The following is a 26,391-nucleotide window of genomic DNA, read 5'->3' as shown; positions in this document are numbered from 1 at the left end:
TGCTCCTTGTTCTGTCATCTTCCACCACTGAGAACAGTCTAGATCCATCCTCTTTGGAACCCCCCTTCAGGTAGTTGAAAGCAGCTATCAAATCCCCCCTCATTCTTCTCTTCTGCAGACTAAATAAGTCCAGTTCCCTCAGCCTCGCCTCATAAGTCATGTGCTCCAGACCCCTAATCATTTTTGTTGCCCTCCGCTGGACTCTTTCCAATTTTTCCACATCCTTTTTGTAGTGTGGGGCCCAAAACTGGACACAATACTCCAGATGAGGCCTCACCAATGTCGAATAGAGGGGAATGATCACGTCCCTCGATCTGCTGGCAATGCCCCTACTTATACAGCCCAGAATGCCGTTAGTCTTCTTGGCAACAAGAGCACACTGTTGACTCATATCCAGCTTCTCGTCCACTGTGACCCCTAGGTCCTTTTCTGAAGAACTGTTGCCTAGCCATTCGGTCCCTAGTCTGTAGCAGTGCATGGGATTCTTCCGTCCTAAGTGCAGGACTCTGCACTTGTCCTTGTTGAACCTTTTGGCCCAATCCTCTAATTTGTCTAGGTCCCTCTGTATCCTGTCCAGGGCCGGCTCTAGCTTTTTTGCTGCCCCAAGAAGCAAAAAAAAGCGCCGCCCCCCAGCCCCCCCGTCAGCGCTGTGCCGCCCCCCCCAGCCGAGCGCCGCCGGAACCCCCCCCACCCCGAGTGCCGAGCCCCTCGACGACCCCCCCCTCGCCGCCGAGCACCGCGCCGCCGGAGCCCGCCCCCGCCCCCTGCCAAGTGCCGCCAGAACCCCCCTCCAGCGCTGCGCCCGCGCCGCCCCCCCGCCGAGCACCGCGCGCCGGACCCCCCCCCCAGCGCCGAGCCCCGCGCTGCGCCGCGCCGCCAGAGCCCGCCCCCGCTGGAACCCCCTTCCAGCGCCGCGCCCACGCCGCCCCCTCGCCGAGCCCCATGCAACCGGAGCCCGGCCCCCCAGCGCCGCGCCGCCAGAGCACCCCCCCCGTGGAATGCCGCGCTCCCCCCGCCGCCCCTTACCAGGTGCCGCCCCAAGCATGTGCTTGGGTGCCTGGTGCCTGGAGCCGGCCATGATCCTGTCCCTACCCTCCAGCTGTTCCCTGTTCTCCAGAAGAGAATAGCCTACTCCTGTGAGCAGCTAGCTGAATTGCTGCTTCGTTCTAGTGGCAGAGGGTTTGGCTGTAGCGTGCTGGGCCCTCAGTTCAAATCCTAGCAGCAGCACTTGCTAGTCCTCATTCCCACTACTGAGCCAGTGTGTCCCTCTAGCTCACTTGAATCTCGCCAAGTTTGGCAGTGACCTTGTTCATTTTAATACGGCTAAATGTACATGTCTACATCTGGGAATAAAAATCACGGTCAAACATACAGGATGGGGGACTCTATCCTGGGAAGCAGCGACTTTGAAAAAGATTTGACGGTCGTGGTGGATAATCAGTTGAACATGAGCTCCCAGGGTGACTCTGTGGCCAAAGGGCTAATGCGATCCTCGGATGCATAAACAGGGGAATCTCAAGTAGGACCAGAGAGGTTGTTTTTCCTCTGTATTTGGTACGGGTGTGACCACTGCTGGAATCCTGCATCCAGTTCTGGTGCCCACAGTTCAAGAAGAATATTGATAAATTGCAGAGGGTTCAGAGAAGAGCCATGAGAATGATCAGAGGGTTAGAAAACCTGCCTGATAGCGAGAGACTCAAAGAGCTCCATCTATTTAGCTTAGCAAAGAGAAGGTTAAAGGGAGACTTGATCACAAATATTCAGTTACGGGCTCTTCAGGCCAGCAGAGGCAGGAATAACATGATCCAGTGGCCGGAAGTTGACGCTCGACAAATTCAGACGGGAGATAAGGGGTAAATTTGTAACAAGGAGGGTAATTAACCATTAGAACAACCTACCCACGAGTTGTGGTGGGTTCTCCATCACTGGCAATTGTCAAATCAAGATGGGCTGTTTTTCTAAACTCGGCTCTAGGGATTATTTTGGGGCACTTCTCCGGCCTGGGCTATGCAGGGGGTCAGACTAGATGATCGCAGGGCTCCTGTCTGCCCTTGGAATCGATGTGTCTCTGGCTATTGGGTGGGGGGGTCTGATTCCAGCTCCTTGGACGAGGGAGCCACAACACACTCACAAAACTACCTTTGCAACTGTCTCTCGGCCTACAAGCAGGCCGGCACTAAGGGGACAGGCAGGGCTCTAGGACTGTATGTAGTGCAGTAGGAAAGCCTCTAGTTAACACTTCCTGTTATAACACTTCGTTGTCAGCGGCTTATAACTTTGCCAAACTGTAACCGTTGGGGCTGGTATTTTCCCTGCTGTGCGTCTGCCTCGGGCTGAAGTCCCCCTCCCACCCCCCAACAAAAATGGTTCCGCCTTTTCTCAGAACAAGACTAGGGAAAAATCGGTTGTTTTTGCCCATGTTAATAAAACTCTTCAGCATTTTGTTGGGAAGCTGTAGCCCCATCATGCTCTGGAGCAGGGACTTGGCATTTGGCTGCTGGGGCCAACACTTGCTCTGGCATTGCGCTTCCCATCTGCTGAGGGGCCAGGCACAAAACCCGAGAGCAGGAGACTGTGTCTCCTGTGCTCCCAACGGCCACCCCCCCGCTGGCCCCCAAGCAGCAAGGAGAAGATGACTCAGTCTGCTTGGCGAGGAGAGAAGTCTGGGGGCAGTGGAGGGAGGGCAGGTTGGACAAGGAGCCAGACAGGTGGTGGGTGAGACTGGGACAAAGATCCAGGTGGGCAGCATGGAGAAGGGAAGCCGAGGGTTTGAGGGAACTGGGACAAGAAGCCAAGGGGGTGAGGGACTGGGCTGATTGGGACAAAGAGCTGGGGTGGGCTGCTGGGCCATGGAACCAGTGAGGGTGGGGACATGGAGCCAAGGGGGCCAGGGAGCTGGGGGATATTGGGACAGGAATGAGGACTTGAGACGGGGGTGGAACTGGGACAGTGGCCTGGAAGGGTCAGGGCTACAGGAGTCAGGCCAGGCGGGCGCCAGGGCTGTGTAACCACTAGCGTAGATACTCCCCTCGGACCCTCGACTAGAACCCAGGATTCCTGAGTCTCAATATCCCTCGACTGCCAGCCCATAGCAGTGAAACCCACTGGCAAAGTGTGTGTCTCATCCCCATCTACTGGTTGGTTCATGTTGGGGATGACAACCTACTAGTGCTGTCAGTTGCTCCGGGGCAGAGGTCTGCGCTAGGGAACTAACAGTTCGCACCCTTCCGGTGACCCATGTGGGTACCCGCCTAGTTGGCACTCCTGTTTTGTCAGTTTGTTTTTTTCAAAAACCTAGGAAATACACACCAAAAACGATGTTAAAACACACTGTTAAGGTGGCGAAGTCAAGCACTCAAAAGTTGGGAAATGCCAGAATTAGTGTTGCCTCTTTCAACCTGAATTTGGCCCTGTTGTGTGCATGCACAAGGCTACAGCCTTTAATTACATGGGCACAGCCAGTTTGTTCCCCAGTTCCCTCTGCCTCACGTCATTTCCCCCTAAAATGTGCCTTTGGCCTGGCCCTGCTGGCGCTTTTGTCTCTCCAGTGACCCCTGCTGGAGGTCCCCGGAAATGCCATTCTCAGGTCCCATGCCCCCTACCCCTCCGCCCAGTCAGCAAACTCCGCATTGACAATCACCAGTTCACCCCTCACCCTCACAACAACTGGCACAAAAGGTCTCTCCCTGTGAGATCCTTATCGTGGCCCTGATCCTGCACCCTCCATGCGGGTGGATTCTGTGGGTCTCCATGGGGGCACCAGGGTCTGTCCAAAATAGAAGTCACCGATTTCTCGAAAAGCGTCCTGACCTTTTGTAATCTAACTCCCTGTCCCTTCCAATCAGCCCACCTTCCCTCCTGGCTTGTCCCTCTCTAATCATTAACCTGCCTGGGACCTCTGCCGGCGAGCTGCGAAACTTCACTCCTCCAATGCGCAGAGACCTTTGCAGTGCCCTTCTAATCCTATTAGGGAGTCAGCCTCCAAAAACCTGCGTCTTTTGCAGAAGCGGCTTAGGAAGGGCCTGACCCACACACATGCACCGGGGTCGGGCAGCCTTTTCCTTTCTTCCCTGCTGCCGCAGCTGCAGCTCTATGAATGAGCCTGCTTGAATGTGCCACATTCTTTCACAGTCCGGTCCTTTCCAAGGGGCCACACGGCTCTAATTAAAGCAGCGGTCGGGAGGTTAATTAATACAAATGGTGGCAAATATTATACCAATCAAAGTGCCTTTGGATTCCCTTTTCTGCTAGAGCACGCTGCTCTGGTAGGATCTCGTTAGCGGGCTGGGAGAAAACACAGCCCTTAAACCGCCCGACTGTTAACTCCAGTGCATTAATGAGACTGTTTTATGCTTTCTTTATTCCGGCCTCTCCCTGACTCATTTTGGAGTTGCAGGGATCTCCAGAGCTGCCTTCTTTGAGCAAATCTAGGTTTCAAAGCAATTTTTAAAGAGCTATTTCTCATATGGCAGGAGTTGGAATGGAAAATTGCAGTGATCTCTTAGATAGCTAAAGAAATTGCAGGTGAATACTGGTGTGTAATGTTTATATAATAGAGGTGCGTGATCTATAAATATGGCCCTGATCCTGAAGTTGGCTCTGCCCAAGTGAATCCCTCCACCCATGCCGAGGTCGTTGCAGCATCTGGGCTTGTGTGTCATATATGCTACTGAACTTCCCAGCAGGATAGCTGCTCCGATGATAACTCTTGAGACACAGGAAATACAGCTCGTTACATGCGAACAACACATGTGCCATTTTCTCCCATAGCGGCTGGTCGACTACTCAGCTGATGTTTCTTCATTTGCTCACATGGCAGAGGTCTGTACTGCAGCGAGCGCTGAGGATTCAAACCCCACTGGTGACCGGGGCACTGAGCATTTAAATGCAGAGAGGAGCAGGATATTCTGATGCCTGCTTCCATTGCCTGTGTCTCAAACCACGACAGGGGCTGGCTTCCTGTCTGATTGCTAGGGGTTCGGTTTGCGTTGTACTGAAGACACAGCTCAGGTTGGGGAGCTGTAGTTCACACACACACACACACACACACACACACACACACACACCCCTGGCTGAGGACTTTCATAGCTTCCAAGGGCCTGAGCTCTCTTCCCCCTCCCCGCGAAGTCAACTCTGAAAGTGGCGCCATGCTCCAGTTCTGCCTTGGCTCAAGCGTGCCACCTATTGAGACACAAACTCCACTTCCTGCAGCACCTGGACTTTTGCCTCAAGGTCTCTCATCCAAGTGCTGACCTGGTCGTACGCTGCTTAGCTTGGGAGATATAAGAATTCTAGCAGCAGCTAGGAAGCAAAGGACCACCGTGTGCTTTGGGGCTAGCACAGAGCTCTGTGCCCAGAGGCGAACAAGCAGAGCGCTACCCTGTCCCTTTGTGAAGGCAGGGCTGCTGAGCAGGGATGTATAGGTGACCTGCTGTTGAGCCTACATAGTTACATTTAGGGGGCAGGTCGGGAGCTGGTGTAAATCAGACCAGCTCCACTGGTATCAGCTACACCAGTAGCTACGGATTGGGCTCCTTCTGGAACAGTGACCCGCGGGTCAGTGTGTGCGACCTGTCCACCTCTGCACCGGCTCCACAGAGGAGATGAATCTGTTCCAGGATTGCAGCTGGAGAGACGGGTTCTTTTGCTCATGTCATAGAGGTTTGTGTATTTAGCTCTGGAGGGCCCCACTTCAATCCCCAGTGCTGACCAGGACCACCAGGCCCAGATCCAGCCACTACTTACAATCGACTGTAGTACTGATTACGTACCAGCATTACAGTCATCCCTGTTCGACAGCCCCATCATTCTCCAGGCCAGCCAGTTCTGTCCCCTCACAGACAAAGGACAGAAATCTCCCTGGGTGGCCCAGCAGCTCGGAGGTTTTACACCGTAAGAGGTGTTTGAGCCAAAGCCCATTGAAGTCAATGGAAAAATTCCCGTTGACAGGCATTCGATCAGGTCCTAAAAGAGGAGTTTTCTTAATACCAAAGCTTCTTTCCTTCCTTCCTTCCTAGTCTCTCTCTCTCTCTCTGTGTCTGGTGCATCTTTTTAAACAGTGCAGATCACATAACATTATCTTCTAGATTCCCTTCCCCTCGGTTCATTTGAACCCGCCTGGCCCTCTCCAGCCATTTGCCGTTAATCCCCACTAATTGCCACTAATTCGGTTCCTGTCCCCGGGTCTGTGCAGGTGTTTGAAGGAACATCTGGGATCGACGCCAAGAAGACATCCTGCGAGTTTACCGGGGACATCCTCCGGACACCTGTTTCCGAGGACATGCTAGGTAGGTCCATAAGAGCAGCTGAGAACGAATTTATCTCAATACACGGATCTCACTCGAAAAAATAAACAGCAACAAGTTACTGCACCAGCAACAAGTGGCTGCCAGAGCCCGTAGCCTGGTGCTGATTTTACATTTGCAACTTGTGATTTGTCTGCATAGAGATTCACTTTCCTTTGCTCAATATTTACCATTGTTTCACCTGCCCTGAGATAGGGGCTGCAGGTAGGGTGACCAGACATCCTGCTATCTTCGGGACCATCCCAATATTAGGGGCTTTGTCTTGTATATGCAACTATGCTCCCATCCCGAAAAAAAGTGTCCTGATTTTTCGCACTTGCTCTCTGGTTACCCTAGCTGCAGGCGCTTTGGGAAATGGCTTGAAAGGCTGGGCCAGTTCCACTGGCGCTGTTGGAAATGCCTCCTGGCCTCTGCTGAAAAGCTGCTGGGTGACTTTTGATAGAACTCCTCAGTGAGTCTGAAAAGCGAAAGGCTCCAGAACAGCCAGTGTGTCTCCATACCGGCCCGGCCCCACAAGCAGAGGGTAAAAGAAGCAGTAATGGAACCAGAGAAGGGAGTGGGGAGGAGACGTGGGGAAGGTTACACCGTCTATAAAGGCTGGAAGGGGAAAACACAAGGCCACAAAACCCAAGGATGAATTAATACTGCCAACAGGCTTCTGCTGATGGCACACCTGGGCCCAAGGTGACGGGCTGGGATCTGGGATCTGATCCCACGTTCAGGGGGTGTCTGGTGCATTAGAGAGAGAGGGGTCAGCTAAGAAATCCCTATTCAAATTCAGATTCTAAACCACCAAAGACTGGGGATGTTTGGATCCTGGGGTTTGGTTCAGCCCAGCTGCAGAGTGCAATCTGATACTCCCCAGCCTTGGAACAGGGGCTTTGCTTCCGGCCGGTCTCGAGCGAATGGATCCGGGCTGGAGGCACCCGGAACGCTAGAGAGAACTCAGCCCCGCTAATAGGCGAAGGGAGGGATTGAAATCAGCAGTAATAATGGCCAAGCGGGAAGACAAGGCAGTAACATTGTTTAATGACTGCAAAGGGCAGGAGGGTTTAGTGGATTGGCTACAGGGTCTCTTGTTTCCAGGTCACCAGTTCAAATCTGGTCTAGGGTTGGAGATGAGTTAAAGGTGGCTCCCATCTGATGATTGGCCTGTCTCTTATATCAAATGAGTCAGTCTAGTACCTACTGGATGACAGGCGGCTGCATCTTAAAAAAATGTAAACTTGCACCATCCTTGTTGGAAATAACCGGCCCCTTTGTCTCAGAGGAGTGACCGAGGATGCAGTAAATGTAGAACCTGAACTCCTTTCCTGTGAATGAACCAGTAGCAGTGAACCTAGGTGAGACCAGGGCCCCATTGTGCAAGGCGCTGTATATAAACCTAGTAAGAGACAGCTTCTGCCCCAAAGAGCTCGTAATAGAAATAAAGGGAGGGAAACAGAGGTACAGGAAGGGGAATTTGCCCAAGGTTACCTGACTCCCACTGCAGTTCTCTATCCCCTAGGCCACATCTACGCTGCAGCTGGGAGAGGTGATTCCCAGTTTGAGCTAGCTTACTAACTTAGAAGTGTGGCCACAGAGGCACGGGCAGTGCCTCGGGCTAGCTGCCTGAATGCGTTCTTAGGAGCTCGGAGGGGGTGTCCCTGAGCCGCTGCCTGCGCTGGGGAGGCCTCGCTGCTGTTTTTAGCACACCGGCTCGATCAGAGCGAGGGCGGGAACGTCTGCCCGAGCTGCAATTTATACCTCCAGCTCCAGTGTGGAGGGGGACTTTTTTAGGGTAGGACGGAGTCCGTGTGGGGGACGCTTACGTTGCTGTATGCAGTCTGTGGCTAACCAGAGAACTTCTGCCAGTGCAGAACCTTTCACTGGCATGAAACTGGCTACCACAAGAGAGGAGCCCGAGCAATGACAGTCCAGCAAATCTAACGTTGACCCTTAGTCACGGAATAAAATCAACGTGAAGGGGAAAATAATTCCGTAACCGCCTGGAGGCTAACGATGGAGGCACGAGCAGTGAAACAGCATTGGGGAGTTGTAAAGAACAGATCTGGGCCGACCCAATCCCAGGGACAAAATCAGCGGGGGACGGGAACTCAGTAGATGTGATGTGTCATTGTCTGGACATCAGTAAAGTATTTGCTAGAGTGTCTCATGCAATCTTACTCTCCTGTCGACTTGCAAGAGGAGAACTGGCCACCAACCTGTCTGTAAAGGGCAATGGTAAAGGGCAATGCATCACGCAGGGGGCAGTGTCAGTGCAGGAACTTGGGGTAATGTGATCACCGGACAGTGGATGGTTCCTTAAGGGATCTGTTCTCATCTCGCTGGAAAACTTTAGGAGACCGTCTGTCTCCTCTCTCCCTGCCCACTGGGGCTGCGCTGGGATATGTGCCACGTTCCAGGATGTGTCTGCTACCCAGAGACACAGAGGGGAAGTCCCGGTTTCATACTAGCTGGGAGTTTGGGCTCTCGTTTGGTTTGGTTTTGGTGAAGTAGGAAGAAGGGGAAAAGAGTCAGACGCTAAAGAGTTAATCGTGCCCAGCCCAGGTGCAGAGCTCTGGTGCACAGAGGGTGCTGGGTAGGTGGGGGAACCTGACCCTGCCTTGCTATGACACTGGAATGTGCAGCTAAGTGTCCCCGTAGCATGATGGGGATCCGACACCCCCATTCTCCACCCCGACTTGTCCCTTGTGAAGACGGGAACAGGAGTGCAGGAGGCTTCCTACTGCTCCAGGCAGCTGCTTAACCGAACTTATGCCCACACCTGGCCCCTGCTGCACACCACTTAGGGACTCACAGGATGAAGAGCTGACACCAAAGTCATCCAAGCCCAGTGTGCGGTGGCCACCCCAGACCAGCGCCTTCCTAGCCTGATGGGCAAAGCCTTCCCCTGGAGGTGCACTGAGGCCTGCTGGGCCTGTTCATGGCTAGGCCGCCAGCCGACACCGGCGTCTTGGGGATACCTTTAGCAGCCCACTGGCCCAACTGGCATGACACAGGCCAGAGCCATCCACACTGGGGCTGCCCCATAGGAAGCCAGGCAAGGCAAGGTCCGCAGAGCACATTGAGACACAATGAGAACTGACCCCAAACCCAACCTGGGCTGTTTGCAAGGGTCCAAACATCACTTTGATCTCCCCCACAATTTGATTTTGTTTTTTGCCTGATTATTCTGCTCTTAGGGGTTCCGGCTGGGAACTAAACTCCCACAGTGCCACGAGGAAAGGCTGTTTTCACCCGACCCATAGAATATAGAGATGGGGGGCGGGGAGCTATTAAGTCACTCCAACTCCTTAGGCAGGTGTATTCCCTTCCGTTCGTTTTCTAGCACTTGGTGGGCCGTGCTTCTAGGCTGGGGGAATCTATCCCGGCCAGCAGTGACTCGGAAATAGACTTGGGGATCATGCTGGCTAATGAAAATGAGCACCCAGTGCAACCTTGTGGCCAAAAGAGCTAATGCAAACCTTGGCTGCATAAACAGGATTATTGAGTAGGAGTGGGGAGGTGATTTGACCTCTGTATTTGGCACTGGTGCGACCGCTGCAGGACTCCTGCGTCCACAATTCAAGAACAATGTTGATATATTGGGGAGGGCTCAGAGAAGAGCCAGGAGAATGATTAAAGGACTAGAACACCTGCTTTATAGCGATAGACTCAAGGAGCTCGATCTGTTTAGTTTAACAAAGAGACGGTGAAGGGGTGACTCGATCAGGGGGAACAGACCTACAGGGGGAACAGAATTCACAGATGGGCTCTTCAGTCTAGCAGAGAAAGGTCTGACACGATCCAATGGCTGGAAGTTGAAGCTAGAGAAATTCAGACTGGAAATAAGGCGCAGAGATTTAACATTGAGGTTAATTAACTGCTGGCTCAACTTCCCAAGGGTCGTGGTGAATTCTCCATCACTGTCAATTTTTAAATCTGGGTCGGAGGTTTTTTCTAAATGCTCTGCTCTGGTTCAGACAGGAATTAGCTCTCTGGCCTGTGCTGTGCAGGAGGTCAGACTAAAACAGAGATGCCTTCAGGCCTTAGAATCGATGCAATTGCAGATGGGCATTCTGGGCCTTGGGGTTATTATGCAGATTTCATGACTGTACCTAGAGCTAGTCCAGGCCCCCTTTGGGCTTGTGTTAATGCACTGGGCTGGGACTCAGGAGCTGTGAATTCGAGTTCCCAGTTTGTCACAGACTCTCTGGGTGACCTCTGGTAAAAAAAATTTATGCCTCAGCTCCCCATCTGTAAAGTGGGTATAACAATCCTCTCTTTTCTTGTCGAGATGTCAACTCTTCAGAGCAGAGACTGTCTCATAGCACGTGTATGGAACAATGTGTATAATGGGGGTGCTGAGAGCCACTGAACCAAACTGTAAACGTGGTATATAATGTAGGGTTACCATATTTCAGCAAGAAAAAAAGAGGACGGGAGGAGCCCCGCCCTAGCCCCGCCCCTGCCCCTCCCACTTCCCGCCCCCCCAGAACCCCCAACCCTCCCCCCGTTCCTTGTCCCCTGACTGCCCCCTCCTGGGACCCCTGCCCCTAACTGCCCCCCAGGACTCCACTCCCTATCTAAGCCTCCCTGCCTCTTGTCCCCTGACTGCCCCAACCCTTATCCACACCCCCACCCCCAGACAGACCCCTGGGACTCCCACGCCCCATCCAACCACTCCCCACCCCCTGACAGCCCCCCCCAGAACTCCCAACCCATCTAAACCCCTCTGCTCCCTGTCCCCTGACTGCTCCGATCCATCTCCCCACCCCTGCCACCTGACAGCCCCCCCCAGAACTCCCAAACACTCCCCCCCTGCTCCTTGTCCCCTGACTGCCCCCTCCTGGGACCCCTGCTCCTAACTGCCCCCCAGGACTCCACTCCCTATCTAAGCCTCCCTGCCTCTTGTCCCCTGACTGCCCCAACCCTTATCCACACCCCCACCCCCAGACAGACCCCTGGGACTCCCACGCCCCATCCAACCACTCCCCACCCCCTGACAGCCCCCCCCCAGAACTCCCAACCCATCTAAACCCCTCTGCTCCCTGTCCCCTGACTGCTCCGATCCATCTCCCCACCCCTGCCACCTGACAGCCCCCCCCAGAACTCCCAAACACTCCCCCCCTGCTCCTTGTCCCCTGACTGCCCCCTCCTGGGACCCCTGCTCCTAACTGCCCCCCAGGACTCCACTCCCTATCTAAGCCTCCCTGCCTCTTGTCCCCTGACTGCCCCAACCCTTATCCACACCCCCACCCCCAGACAGACCCCTGGGACTCCCACGCCCCATCCAACCACTCCCCACCCCCTGACAGCCCCCCCCCAGAACTCCCAACCCATCTAAACCCCTCTGCTCCCTGTCCCCTGACTGCTCCGATCCATCTCCCCACCCCTGCCACCTGACAGCCCCCCCCAGAACTCCCAAACACTCCCCCCCTGCTCCTTGTCCCCTGACTGCCCCCTCCTGGGACCCCTGCTCCTAACTGCCCCCCAGGACTCCACTCCCTATCTAAGCCTCCCTGCCTCTTGTCCCCTGACTGCCCCAACCCTTATCCACACCCCCACCCCCAGACAGACCCCTGGGACTCCCACGCCCCATCCAACCACTCCCCACCCCCTCCCCAGAACTCCCAACCCATCTAAACCCCTCTGCTCCCTGTCCCCTGACTGCTCCGATCCATCTCCCCACCCCTGCCACCTGACAGCCCCCCCCAGAACTCCCAAACACTCCCCCCCTGCTCCTTGTCCCCTGACTGCCCCCTCCTGGGACCCCTGCTCCTAACTGCCCCCCAGGACTCCACTCCCTATCTAAGCCTCCCTGCCTCTTGTCCCCTGACTGCCCCAACCCTTATCCACACCCCCACCCCCAGACAGACCCCTGGGACTCCCACGCCCCATCCAACCACTCCCCACCCCCTCCCCAGAACTCCCAACCCATCTAAACCCCTCTGCTCCCTGTCCCCTGACTGCTCCGATCCATCTCCCCACCCCTGCCACCTGACAGCCCCCCCCAGAACTCCCAAACACTCCCCCCCTGCTCCTTGTCCCCTGACTGCCCCCTCCTGGGACCCCTGCTCCTAAATGCCCTCCAGAACCCCACCCCCTACCTAAGACTCCCTGTTCCTTGTCCCCTAACTGCCCCCTCCTAAGACCCCCCCCAACTGCCCCCCAGGACCCTACCCCCTACCTGTACCCTGACTGCCCAAAACTTTCTCCACTCCCCCCAAAAAGCCCCCCCCCCGTTTCTTGACTGCCACCTCCAGAACCTTCCTGCCCCCTGACCTCCTTACCCTGCTGCTCAGAACAGAGTGTTGGGCTCTGTGCAGCCGAGCCGGACACGTGGCTGAGCTCCCCAGCACAACAAAACCCGGTCCCTGGCCCTGCACAACAAAACCCGGTCTGGCCCTGCACAGTGCTGCTGGACTGGGCTGCAAGGGAGCTGCCGGCTCAGAATGCAGGGCGGATCCGGCTCCTCTACAGCTGCTCCGGAGTCCAGCCCGGGACTTCCCTGCAGCCCTCCCAGCCGCTCGCTCTGCTAATCCCGGACATTGTGAGTGCTTTACAAATTCCCCCCGGACGCTATTTTTAGCACACAAAAGGAGGACATGTCCGGGGAAATCCGGACGAATGGTAACCCTAATATAATGGAGACCAGGGGTATGGCAGCCCCCCTAGTTCCAGCCCTTATGGTATGGACACGGGGCGGATTAACACATGGGGCCTGTGCCTGGGGCCCCGGTAAATTTGGGGTTCCTCACAGGAGCGTTGGAACCTGCATAGAAGGGGTGGGGCCACTGGTGCTAGAACAGTGGCCCCGCCCCCTGCTCCTTCTTTTCCCCTCGAGGCCCTGCCCCGTGACCAGGCCAGAAACCAGAGCCAGGCGGTGAGCAAGGTGCCTAAGAGCAGCCCCTGCCCCCTGGGGCACGCCGCCCACAGCAGATGGAGGGTCCGGGGCTTCCCACAGCAACCCAGGCTCCCTGGGCGGTGCTTATCACAGCCCAGCTCCAGCTTCCAGCCTGGCCAGGGGGTAGGCCCTCAGGGGGAAGACGTAGGGTTGCCAGGCATCTGGTTTTCGACCAGAACGCCTGGTCAAAAAGGGACCCGGGTGGCTCTGGTCGGCCTGCCCTAGCTCCACACGGCTCCTGGAAGTGGCCGCCAGGTACTTGTGGCCCCTAGGTGCGTGGGCGGCCAGGGAGGTTCCGCGTGCTGCCCCCGCCCTGAGGGCCGGCTCCGCAGCTCCCATTGGCTGGGAACCATGACCAATGGGAGCTGCGGGGGCGGTGCCTGTGGGCGCAAGGGCAGCGCGTGGAGCCTCCCTGGCCGGCCATGTGTCCAGGGGCTGCAGAGATCTGGCAGCCACTTCCCGGGAGCAGTGGTAAGTGCCGCTGAGACCCCTCCCCCCAAACCCTCTCCCACACCCCAACCCCTTGGCCCAGCCTGGAGCCCCCTCCCTCACCCCAAACCCTCATCCCCTGCCCCACCCCAGAGCCCTCACCCCCTCACCCTGCCCCGCACCCCAACAATCTGCCCCAGCCTGGAGCCCTCTCCCACACCCTGAACCCCTCATTTCTGGCCCCACCCAAAGTCCACACCCCCAGCCCAGAGCCCATACCCCCCCCCACCCTAACCCCCTGCCCCAGCCCAGAGCCCTCTCCCCCAGCTCTACCCCAGAGTTTGCACCCCCAGCCAAACCCCTCACCCTTTTACACACCCCAATCTCCTGCCCCAGCCCAGTGAAAGTGAGTGAGGGTGGGGGAGAGCAAGCGACAAAGGGAGGGGAGATGGAGCAAGCAGGGGCAGGGACTCAGATAAGGGGCGGGGCCTCCGTGAAGGGGTAGTACCAGGGGCGGGGCAGGGGTATTCGGTTTTGTGCCATTAGAAAGTTGGCAACCCTAGGAAAAGAAGGAGCAGGGGACAGAGCTCCGTGGCGAGAGGAGTGTGGTTGGCCCGAATGTTGTTTGTGCCCAGGGCCCCGATACATCTTAATCCGCCTCTGTATGTACAGTGCCTAGCACTGTGGGCCCCTGAGCTCCATTTAGTGCCTCTCAGTGTTAACTGCAGTATTGCTAATGATGACTGGCCAGGTGTTTCTTTCACTTGAAACAGTTGCATTAATTCTGTTCCATAAACACCAGCCCGTATCACCTGAGCTACAAGGGTTTTCAGAGAATCCTAGAATCGCAGGACTGGAAGGGACCTCGAGAGGTCGTCTAATCCAGTCCCCGGCCCTCATGGCAGGACTAAGGATTATCTAGACCGTTTTCAATGAGAGAGGGTTTCGTTTAAAAAATGCAAACCTCCCCCTGCAACGGCCTTGGGCTAAGACCTGAAAATCAGGAAGTGAAAGCGACCGGTCGGGGTTTCGTTGCTCACCGGGAGTGAAGGATAAAACGCAGCTAAGCAGCCTCTGTGCTGAAAGGTGAATGTGATTTGTCCAGACATCTCTCCGTGTTCATAACTCGGGTTGTTAGTAGTAACCCAGGAAAGGGCCTTTTACGACTGGCTTTTGGCCTCCATTTTCAAAAGCGACTTCAATTTTTGGGTGCCCAAGTTGAGACTGTGTAGCGGGGTGGACACCCGCTCCTGCCTGGCAGGGCTTGAAAGCATTAAAAGCTGGGCTGATTGGGGAAGCGGCCGCAGCTGGGCCACGCCCCAATCAGGCCACAGCTGGCCTGTATAAAAAGGCTGGGAGCCAGGAGCACAAGGAGTCTCTCTCTGCCTTCAGAGGGAGAAGGGCCTGACTGCATGGAGATAGAGTACCTGAGTGGAGCAAGGCTGGGGACAGGCTGGGGAGCTCCAGCCTGGAATTGCCCCAGGCTGCGGCCTAGTGGGAGGCCAAATGGTACTGGGGGGCAGCCCAGGGGTAGGCCAAGGCAGCAGGTCCAAACCCAACCTTGCCTGTGATGAGTGGCCTATACTGCAGTCTGCCCCAGGGAGCGTGGGGTAGTTGGTGACTGGCAGTGGCCTTATTCTGAGGTGAGGTGGGGATAGTGGGTGAGGGTTCCCCAGGGAGGGGAGACCCTAAGACTGTGGGGTTACTGCCAGGGGGCAGCACCCCAGGTAAAAGGGCACCGGGGTCCAGGGAGGAACATGGGGGGCCAGAGGACAGGTGGATCACCGGCCTGCAGAGGGCGCTCCAAGGCTGTGAGAGCTAATTCCCTGAGACGATCAGCAGGAGGTGCCGCAGGGGTGAGTCCGCTCCTCTACAGACACCTTAAAGGGACCTGATTTCCAGAGGATGGGCGCGTGGCCCTTTCTGCTAATCAGGCCGCTTTGAGGCGCACGGAGCTGGACACCCAAAACCCTAAGCCCCTTTTGAAAATGTAGGCCACTATTTTTATCCTGATGGTGTCCCTGCGAGTGCTGCAAAGAGTGTGAAGTCTGTCCAGGCAGCGTACCTCTCCAGGCGGTCTGCACGGACCCGGTTCAGCCCTAATCTGCTCTGCTGGGACGTACTGATCAGGGGAATCGTACGTAAATCCAAGGTCGTTACAGTGCTGCTCCGAAGCTCCCTTTGTCTAAGCCACTCCCCCATGTTCTGCGGGGGCAACGCAGGAGGGGAAACAGTGTAGCAGCCACTGCGCTGGCCACCCAGAGATTCCCATACGGGGGGAAGTCCTCAGGGAACTGTATGATCCAAGTTTCCAGTGGCTTTGCGCTGCCGGAGCAGTGCAGCCTTAGCGGAGTCCAGGATCTGGGCCAAGGTCAGCGCCTCGCTCGTCCTGAGAGTCCAGGAAGGAGAGAGGAGAACGAGAGACCGCACAAAGAAGGGCCAGAGAAGCGATACAAAGGCAGGGGGATGAGGCAGGGGGATCTGTGTAGACTGTGGAATCTAGGCAAGGAAAGGCTCTGTGTAGACTGAGACGTGGCCACGGCCTGGACTGTCCCCTTGGATGCACACCGCAAAGGAAACGACATGGTGCACACTCCCCAGAGACAGCTACCCAAGGAGCTGTGGCTAAGGCAGGAAAAGCTTAGCCTGCGTCTTCACGGGAAGCCAGCCCAACAGGGCAGCCTCCCAGACGGGGAAGACGGTGGTGGGAGCAGCTTGACGGAAGAGATTCAAGGGAGGGAAGTGTTAGGGCCAAAAACCGAAAAACATGTTTATCTCGGCTTTGGCTAACAGAAGGGAGACCTGGATTAGAGAAGGGAGAATCGCCTTGCTGGGGGTTACATGTTGGTGTGAAGGGAGGAGTCCAGCCAGGGGTCAGGTTGGGTGACCCTCCCCATCCTTCCCCTGGGCTTCCATGACCCTCGTTAAGTTCTAGACCAGTGAACGAGACGCTCCAGCCAAGCCCCGAACGGGCCTCAGCGCGCAGGGGTTAAAACCCAGGTGTTCTCCTCAGGGATGGAGTGAACATTTGCGCTCTGCGCCTCTTCTGAGCACACTCCGCCGGCGCTCCCACGCTGAAGCCCCATTATAGATCTGCTATCAGCCATTGCCGCACTGGGGAATCGATAGCGCAGCGTTAGTGCTCCCCCGCTTCAGCCCTTTCTCCCCGTACGCCAGCGATTACCCTATAGGACTCTCTTCCGGCCCTTTAAGAGGACCGGGGAAAGCATTGTCCTTGTCACAGCAGATAAAGATCAATACCGAGATGGCGCTGGGAAGAGGGAGCCACTGACCATGAAAGGTCAGTAACCTTGGTATTCGCTGCGCCTCTATTTGTCTTAGACACACAGCTGTTTAATTTATCACCGAAGCAAAAGCAGAGGCGGGAGGAGGGGTGAGCTGCTGAAGGAAACATCCAGTAAAACAAAGCACCTGGCTCATTAAGGCCCTTCGAAGTAGGAGGAAAGACCCCCATTGATTTCAATGGGCATTGAGCAACCAGCTGACCGCTGTCCGTTGGATGGGCAGGTGTTGCATGCAAAATGGCTTCCATTTTCAACCAGCCCTGGGGAGAGCCCAGGCTCTGCGGGAGAGGGAGGATGGCTCAGTGGTTAGGATGCTGGCTAGGGACTCTGAAAACCTCGCTTTGATTCCTTACTCTGCTATGGTCTTCTGGTGCGACCTGGGGCAAGTCCCCTCTGGGGACGGGAGCCGCGTTAAGTGGACTAGCTGGGTCTGCAGCTTTTCTGAGCCTAGAAAACAAGCGCTGGAACCGGCGTGGTTCTCGATGAAGGGTGCAAAGCCCAGGAGTTACGAGGGGGTGTCCCCAACACATGTTGTTTGCTTGCACCAAGTTTACCAAGCAGTCTGGCTCTCTCTGTATTTCTGACCTGTCCTCTGCGTTATTTACCACTCCCCCAATCTTTGTGTGGTCGGCAAACGCTGTCAGTGACGACTTTGTTATCCTCAAGGCCAAATGTTAAGTAGTGTTTATTTCCCTTTGCAGGTCGGGTTTTTAACGGTTCTGCAAAACCCATCGACAAAGGCCCAGCTGTTATGGCCGAGGATTTTCTCGATATTAACGGTAAGCCCGTTGCAAGAAATGAAGTTGGCAAGAGATGTTGAGCGCATGATCTAAGGGGCAGGGACCGGGTCTTCCTGTGTGTTGGGATGACACTGAGTGGCCTCTAGCTGTCAGTCATAGCAGAGAGGCCAAGGAGAACAGGTCCATCAATGGCTATTAGACAAGATGGGCAGGGATGCAATCCCATGCTCTGGTGTCCCTAAACCTCCGACTGCCAGAAGTTGGGACTGGACGACAGGGGATGGATCACTCAATAATTGCCCTGTTTTGTGCATTCCTTCTGAATAGGGTGACCAGCCGTCACGTTTTTAAAGGGACAGTCCCGTTTTTTGGAACTTTTTTGTATATAGGTGCCTATTAACTCCCCACCCGCTGTCCCGTTTTTTCACAGTTGCTATCTGGTAACCCTACTTCTGAAGCACCTGGCATTGGCCACTGTCAGAAGACAGGATACTAGATGGACCATTGGTCTGACCCAGTCTGGCCGTTCTTATGTTTGTCCTTTGCAAAGGGGGGCAGGCAGATCCCAATTTTACAGGTGGGGAAACTGAGACTGAGACAGGCCATGACTCGACCAAGATCACAGAGCAAGTCAGTGGCAGATCCAAAGAACCCAGGTGTCCTGGCTACCAAGGGCCAGGCCCTAGTCCCTGAACCAGGTAAGCCAGCACTAAAGGTTTCAGATCCCATTAGCAAGAGGCTGCTGGGCTTGAATTTGACCAAGTTACCAAGGTTGTTTTTATTAATAGGTAATAAATTCCAATGTGAACAGTTATTTCTGTGAACAAATAACCATTGTTCTTTGGTGTTTGCGATACAAACATTGCAGCACTGGGCTTGTGCATGAGACTTTGCAGGTGAAATTGACTAGGGACTGACAAGGACCAGTGAAATGGACCAAGCTGTTTTAATTGCCCAAGCCAAGTGAAGGGTAAGAAGGGAACTGAAGTCAGTGGGGAGATCTTCCTGGCCAGTATGAGTTAGATGAGGCTCCAAAGAATAGTGTTGCCTCTTTGGTCCCAGGGGTTAGCCAACATCCGGGGTCTTGCTGGGCTGTTTCGGTGAGGATGAGAAATTGAAGCTTGGACTCGGGTATATTCTTCGGTGACAGGGTTGTTTGTTTACAAGAACCGTACGCAGAGTCCTGCTTCCCAGAGCACAGTGGGAACAAACAGGAACAGGTTCCCTGCTCAGAAATCCCCATCTGCCCCTCCAGCCAGCTCTGTGCCCAAGAAGCTTTGTCCCTCTGTTTCCTCTCTGCATCACACTCACAACTCCTCCCTCTGCCTCCAACATCCACAATCCATAGTCAATAGTGGAATCTCAGTCACTGGAGGTTTTAAAGAGCAAGTTAGACAAACACCTGTCAGGGATGGTCTGACTCTAGATAATCCTTAGTCCTGCCATGAGTGCAGGGGACTGGACTAGAAGACCTCTTGAGGTTCCTTCCAGTCCTACGATTCTATGAATATCCAGCCTCTGCCTTTGCAATCAGTGAAACCACTTTGAATCTAACTGGGTTAGCTCTGTGTTGCCAGGCGGCCTGTTGCCTTGCACGGTTGCAGCTGTTTTTACTACATAAAGGGGCTTGATTGTTCCGTCTGTTGAGTCAGATGGAGAGCCTGGCACCATTGGCTTTAACAAGGTATGTGATTGTCTTTGGATCTAAGGGCTTGTCCACACTGAAATACTGCAGCTGCACTGCTGAAGCCCTTCAGGGAAGCCGCTACCTATGCCAATGGGCGAGGGTCTCCCACTGGCGTAGGCGCTGCACCTCCCTGAGAGACGGTAGCTAAGTCCACAGGAGAATTCTCCCGTCGACCTAAAACTGTCTACAACAGGGGTCAGGTCGGTATAACTGCATCGCTCTAGGGTGTGAATTTTTCACACCTCTAAGTGTAGTTATACCGACCTAATATCGTGGTGTAGACCAAGGCATAGGCTCACCTGATAGCGACCATTGGCACATTTCAATAGAACACGATGTTAGGTTTCTCAATTACTTTCAGCGGTAGTAATGTAAGGTGGTGTTAGATCCAGAAGCCCTTATGTAGCTTTTATTCAGGCAAAACCTCCCTCTGTGAAGCTGAGTGAGGTCTACACGACTTGGCCAATGTATTTTTACCGTGCCAGTGTCCCTCTAACAACAGCCGGCTCTTTACTGCCCCCAGCAATGTCCTTGCAGCTCCCACTGACTTCACTAGCACAACCCACAGTGGAACAGCCCCCGATGGGCCCCCAGTTGAAATGACACCACTGTGTGGGTCATCTCTGGGGACTGAACCTGTGTCTAAAAGCACAAGCCTCTACTGCTTGATCTAAAGGGCCCAGTCTGTTCGTTCAGAGGCGGTAGCAGACTCATAAACCTCTATATGGCCCAGCCACCGGGGAGATCTGAAACTATGTTCTGCCTGCCGTGGTTACATTTGCATGGACGGATCTTGGGGGGGGGGGGCAATGTCAACCTCCAGGGGGCACATTTTCACACACGGGCGTCGAAGTGATGCCTGTGTAATAACACACACACTGCCCCGCAGGGACCTGGATTCCTGCACACCTGATGGGAGTGCTCAGCCACCTGCCCTATAGATTTTACTGGGCCATTGCCCAGGACAGCAGGCCCAGAATGACACTCATCTTTCTGGGCCTTTCTCTCTCTCTCTCTCTCTATTTGGACTATTTCCCCCCTCTATGTGAAGTTTTTGTATTTTTCATATCTAACAGTTCATTTCCCTATCCCCACAAAACCATCCAGGTCTTTTAAGTGACCCTACAATAACAAATCAGGTCTATGAGCGTCCCCTGCAATAACCCCTTCCTGCCCTCTTGTTTCAGGTCAGCCTATCAACCCTCATGGTCGCATATACCCTGAGGAGATGATCCAGACTGGCATCTCGCCCATCGACGTCATGAACAGCATCGCCAGGGGGCAGAAGATTCCCATCTTCTCTGCTGCCGGACTCCCTCACAACGAGGTAGGACCTCGCCTCTCTGCCCATCCCTCCCCGACTCCTTCTGCAGCAGGGGCGGCCAGGACACGTGGGGCGAGGGCGGACCCGTCTTTGCTTTATGCTAACACCAGAGATGCTGGATGTGGGGTTCTCGTGGCATGGCAAGTGCTGGGACCACCAGGCCCCCGGTATCCATGGACGTTTCCTGCAGGGAGGGGTGCCTGGCCCGGACGATTGGTAATGGTGGCTGGAGTTTGAATCCCCTGTTCCTAGCTGGCCCAGTTCTCCCTTCCCAACAGCTGTCCCTCATTGGCTGGCTGTGAGATGCACCTCAAGGCCTCCTTTGCCAGCAGGCTGGCCCAAGAACCCCCCAGCACCACGGACTCCTCCAACCCCCCGCTGGCAGCCTCAGCAGGGATACCAAAAACTGGGATTGCCCGAAAGAGTGAACGAGACCTTAGAGAAGGTCCCCCTGAGTCAGAGCTGAGACCCCTGGGCAGAGCCGTGTGTGTGAGAAGCCTGCCCTGGTTGTGCCTTGTGTGGTACCTGCCCCGTGTGGCACCCGGTTGCACTCCCAGGCTGTCGCCATGACACCGTCTACCATCCATTCATATTACTGCTCTACAGCAGGTGCTGGCCTGGCACTCAGGAGACCTCGGGTATAGGCCCAGCTCCAACCTGCTGGGTGACGTCCAGCAAGTGGCTTCCCCTTCGACCCTTGTCTCTCCTAGAATCATAGAATATCAGGGTTGGAAGGGACCTCAGGAGGTCATCTAGTCCAACCCCCTGCTCAAAGCAGGACCAATTCCTAACTAAATCATCCCAGCCAGGGCTTTGTCAAACTGGGCCTTAAAAACCTCTAAGGAAGGAGATTCCATCACCTCCCTAGGTAACCCATTCCAGTGCTTCGCCACCCTCCTAGTGAAATAGTGTTTCCTAATATCCAACTTAAACCTCCCCCACTGCAACTTGAGACCATTGCTCCTTGTTCTGTCATCTGCCACCACTGAGAACAGTCTAGATCCATCCTCTTTGGACCCCCCCTTCAGGTAGTTGAAAGCTGCTGTCAAATCCCCCCTCACTCTTCTGCAGACTAAATAATCCCAGTTCCCTCAGCCTCTCCTCATAAGTCATGTGCCCCAGCCCCCTGATCATTTTCGTTGCCCTCCGCTGGACTCTTTCCAATTTGTCCACATACCTGCTGTAGTGGGGGGACCAAAACTGGACGCAATACTCCAGGTGTGGCCTCACCAGTGAGCGAATAGAGGGGAATAATCACTTCCCTTGATCTGCTGGCAATGCTCCTACTAATACAGCCCAATAAGCTGTTGGTCTTCTTGGCAACAAGAGCACACTGCTGACTCATATCCAGCTTCTCGTCCACTGTAATCCCCAGGTCCTTTACTCCTGTCTATTTAGATCATCAGCTCTTGGGTAAAGGGATTGCCTTTCACTAGGCCCCTGGCACAATGGAGCCCTGATCTCCGTTGGGGCCTGTACATGCTGTGTGATAGAAATACCGTGAATAATGCCCACCCAATACCTCAATCGTCAGTAGTGTTGTCTGTGCGAAATCATCCCTTAAACAAACCCAACTATGCCATTCTGCCATTCCAGTTCTTCAGAGAGGTGTTCTCCAGGCTCAGATCTACCCTCCTGGAGGGATACCGTCTCCCCTGCCTCGCCCCCACTCTAGTCCGTATACGTTCTTATTCGGCACTCATCGCCTTCTAGTTAGGCATTAAGTTTTGTGACCCCATATCTGTCACATGTTCTGTTCTCCATCCTCTCCCCAGGGGAGATGTGTGTGTGAAGGGGCCTGGGATCCCAGCCAGGTGTATACAGACCATAAAAACTTAGAATATTTGTGTAGGTCCAAGGCCCTTAACCAGAAACAACATCAGTGGGTCCTGTTCTTTTCACACGTCAATTTCACAATCGTCTATCACCCAAGAGCCAAAAACAGCAAGGCCGACTGTGATGGGGCCCACCCCACTCAAGGCCGGAGGTGTAAATTAGGACAATTAACCATAAACTGTACCTGGAGGAAAGCCAAGTAGTGCTAAGGCCTACCTGCTGATGAAGTCCAGCTAGGGGAGGTGGGTTGGGGTTATGAAGACAGGAAGTTGGCAGCAGAAAGGGGGCAGTGGAGGAAGTAGTCTGCAGTTGCTCCCTGGGAGAAAGGAGTTTGAGCTGGTACACCCAGGGAGGCAGGGCTGAGAAGTAGGAAGGAGTCCAGGGAAAGAGCAATAGGGTCTGAGGAAAAGCGGACTGGACTGGGACCCGGAGTAGTGGGTGGGCCCGGGTTCCCCTACCAGCCCCGGGCAGTAGAGCGCAGACTGCCTAGGACGGTTGTCCGAAGAGATGTTCATACACCGGAAAGGAAGGACTATAGTGACCTGGCCGGAGGGTTGAGTCATGAAGAGGGAGCACCCCGAGTTCTGGAGAAAGAGGGAGACTACAGGGCGAGGAACCTGGAACCAGCTAATCCCAAAAGCAGCCAGGTGGAGGCATTCCAACTGACACACTGTCCCAGAAAGGGGAACATTACGCTGACCTAGAGGATTTGAACCCTGAAACCTTCTGCGTCCTCAAGCCTCATAATTCCAAGACCTGCTCACTGTAATGCCTCAGCCCATAGGGTCCCTCCCAATGAACAGGAGTCCATAGATAGGGAAGGGAACTCCACGGCGTCTGAGGCGGATAACCTACTGGAAAAGGGTGTATATACGTCCCCCCAGAATGCCGAGAAATACAACTCTACAACTCGGTCATGACTCTCCCCAGGTGGGATATTTTGGCCAGGTCAAGACTCAGCACCTAGTCTCTCCTCTCTACTGGCTGCCTTGCACACGAGCCACGGTGCAGGCCTATGTCGGCTCTTGCAATATATTTGCCAGCCCCAAGGTGCCACCCTATAAAATCCCTCGGGCTCCTGCAACCCCTCAAGACTCCATCTGGGCCCTGGTTAGTCTTTACCCTAGATTTTGTACTAGAATTATCCGAACCCGCTGGGATCACCACCGTTGTGCCGGTGATGGGGACCACCTCACAAAAACGGCACACTCCATCCCCTGAACTGGCTATCCTCCTCTCAGGGGGCCACCTGGCTCTGGGTGAATCAAGTTGGCTGCTTCCTTGGACTCCTGGAGGCCTCCTGGTCTCCATCATCTCTGACCGCAGAGCATAATTCATCTCTAGCTTCTGGCGTGAAGCCTTCCCAATGTCGGGCACTCCCTCTCGTCTCTCTTCCGCCCACCACCCTGGGATGGGGCTTGCAAACCCCACACTAAGGCTAAGGCAGGGGATAGGCAGCAGCCATGCTGGACCAGGAAAGCGCTGCCCCTCAGGCACTGCTGAGTATGCTCCTCCTCCTCTGAGACATCACCCCAGGATAGGCAGGGGCACCAGAGGGTCACCTGGGTCAACCCCGAGGTTTGGAGCAAAGGACTATTATTAAACACAGCCACGCCTCAAACTGAGCCATCGGGTGGGGTAGGGGAAGGTGAGCAGGAGGTGGGCTGAGCATTGGCCATCCCATGTTGTCACATTTTCAGGGCCCCTGGGCCAAGACCCAATGGAGCAAGAGGCCCAGGTCCCCCTACCCACTCCAAATTCTCCTAAGCCGAGCCCTGGGACGGGCAGGCCTAGGGGGTTACCAACAAGGAAGCCGACCCAGTGGAACCCCATTTAGGTGGTGCTGGACATAGTGAACTAAAGGAGAGACTGGAACAGCAGGTCCTGACCACTAAGCCTGCTCACCGAAGAGACAACCCCACTACACACTAGCAAACAAACGGCAAGTGGAGAGAACCAACCAGATTCTGAACCAGTTTCGATGCTACATAAACTACCACCAGAACGACAGGTCCGCAGTGCTATCTCGTGCAGGGTTCATGTACAGTAACGCAGAACACACCTCTGTGGGGCAAAGACTCTTCTTTTCAAACTGTGGATTCCACCCTTGGTTCTACCTGCAGTTTCCCCCAATCCAGCAGCCCTGGGCTGGGCACAACTCCATCAAACTCAAGATGACACAAAGATTCACCCAAGGGATGCCAAGAGGAGCTACAAACTGTATGTGGATCTCAGTCAACATGAGGGGCCCGCCCTTTCAGTAGGCCAGATAATACGGCTCTCGATAAAACATCTACATATGGAAAAAGCCATCTCATACGCTGGACTGCCAGTTCCTCGGCCCCTACCGAGTTTGCCACCAAATAAACCAGGTCACCTTTGAACTCCACCTACCTGGTTGTTCATAGATCACTCCAAGCCCCCCACACAGGGTCCATTCCCAATCCTCCCATGACGGTACATGTTCAAGATCATGATGAGTATACTGTCCATGAGATCCTCAACTCCAGAATGAGACATGGTAGGCTCTGGCATCTCATCGATTGGGAAGGTGGTGGTCCTGACGAGTGCTCCTGGGAGCCGGCAGAGAATGGCCCCACCCCTGACCTCGTAAAGACCTTCTATGAGAACCACCCCACTGGTTCCCCAAGCGGTGCCCAGACCGTGACCACAACCCAACAGTTCTCTCAAACCAGCAGGGGAGAGGACCAGCAGAACTCTGGCCCACTAGAGGCTCCACCCACGAAGCGCCTGATTGGAGCAGACATCTGGTCCCACTGATTGCCCCGGCTGCACTATTTAAGCCAGAAGGAGGTAAAGGAGGTTGTCCAAGCAACTGAGTGAATTCCTGACCTGCTGCTGGCCTGGATCTGACTCCAGCTTGGCCCTTGGCCCGGTTGTCTGACTCTCACTCCAGTCCTGACCCTTGGCGTGACTCTTGACACTGTTTCCGGCTCACCCTTTGGCATGATCCTGATTCTGTTTCCTGCTCTGACTCCAGCTTTGCTGCCGACCCCGGTTCTGACCAGCTGCTGTACATCAAAAACTGTGGATTCCACCCTTGGTTCTACCTGCAGTTTCCCCCAATCCAGCAGCCCTGGGCTGGGCACAACTCCATCAAACCCAAGATGACACAAAGATTCACCCAAAGGATGCCAAGAGGAGCTACAAACTGAACACATGAAAAAAGTAGAATTATCCATAATAATGCAGAAAAGGCAGAAGTGTTAAAAATATTTCTGTTCTGCATTTGGGAAAAAACAGATGATGTGATCTCATTATCTGATGAAGATAACTCTTTCCATTCCACCGGTATGTCAGGAGGCTGTTACACAGCAGCTACTGAAGTCAGACTCTTTTTTAAATCAGAAGGTCAGGATAATTTACATCCAAGAGTTTTCAAAGAGCTGGCTGAGGAGATCACTGGACCATTCATGTTCATTTTCAATACATGTTGGAACAGTGGGGAACTTTCAAAAGCTAATGTGGTGCCAATATTTTAACAGGGTAAACAGGATGACCCTGATAATTCTAGGTCTATCAGCCGGACATCAATCCCAGGCAAAATAATGGAGTGGCTGATATGGGATTCAATAGAAAATTAAAGGAGAGTAATATAATGAATGTCAATCAACATGGGTTTATGGAAAATAGATCCTATCAAACTAACTTGATATCTGTATTTGATTATATTACAAGTTTGGTTGATAAAGGTAATAGTGTTGACGTTATACACTTAAACTTCTGTAAGGCGTTTGACTTGGCACCGCACAACATTCCGATTTAAAAACTAGAATGATATACAATGAACCTGGCACTCGGGAAATGGATTAAAAGCCAGCTAACGGAGAGGTCTCAAAATATAACGGTAACGGG

General features: G+C 54.4%; 1 protein-coding gene across 1 annotated transcript in view; it reads left to right on the top strand.

Moving 5' to 3' along the window:
- ATP6V1B1 (ATPase H+ transporting V1 subunit B1) overlaps positions 1 to 26,391 on the top strand; it is an 80,770-nt gene that overhangs the window by 41,053 nt on the left and 13,326 nt on the right. Inside the window, exons 4-6 of the mRNA XM_005291450.4 lie at positions 6,194 to 6,287; positions 17,630 to 17,707; positions 20,543 to 20,682. Coding sequence (XP_005291507.1) covers positions 6,194 to 6,287; positions 17,630 to 17,707; positions 20,543 to 20,682 — 312 coding nt within the window. The remainder of the gene's footprint in view (positions 1 to 6,193; positions 6,288 to 17,629; positions 17,708 to 20,542; positions 20,683 to 26,391) is intronic.

This window comes from Chrysemys picta, chromosome 5 (assembly GCF_011386835.1).
Source record: "Chrysemys picta bellii isolate R12L10 chromosome 5, ASM1138683v2, whole genome shotgun sequence".
Lineage (NCBI taxonomy): Eukaryota > Metazoa > Chordata > Testudines > Emydidae > Chrysemys > Chrysemys picta.
This window is presented reverse-complemented; position numbering and strand designations above follow the sequence as displayed.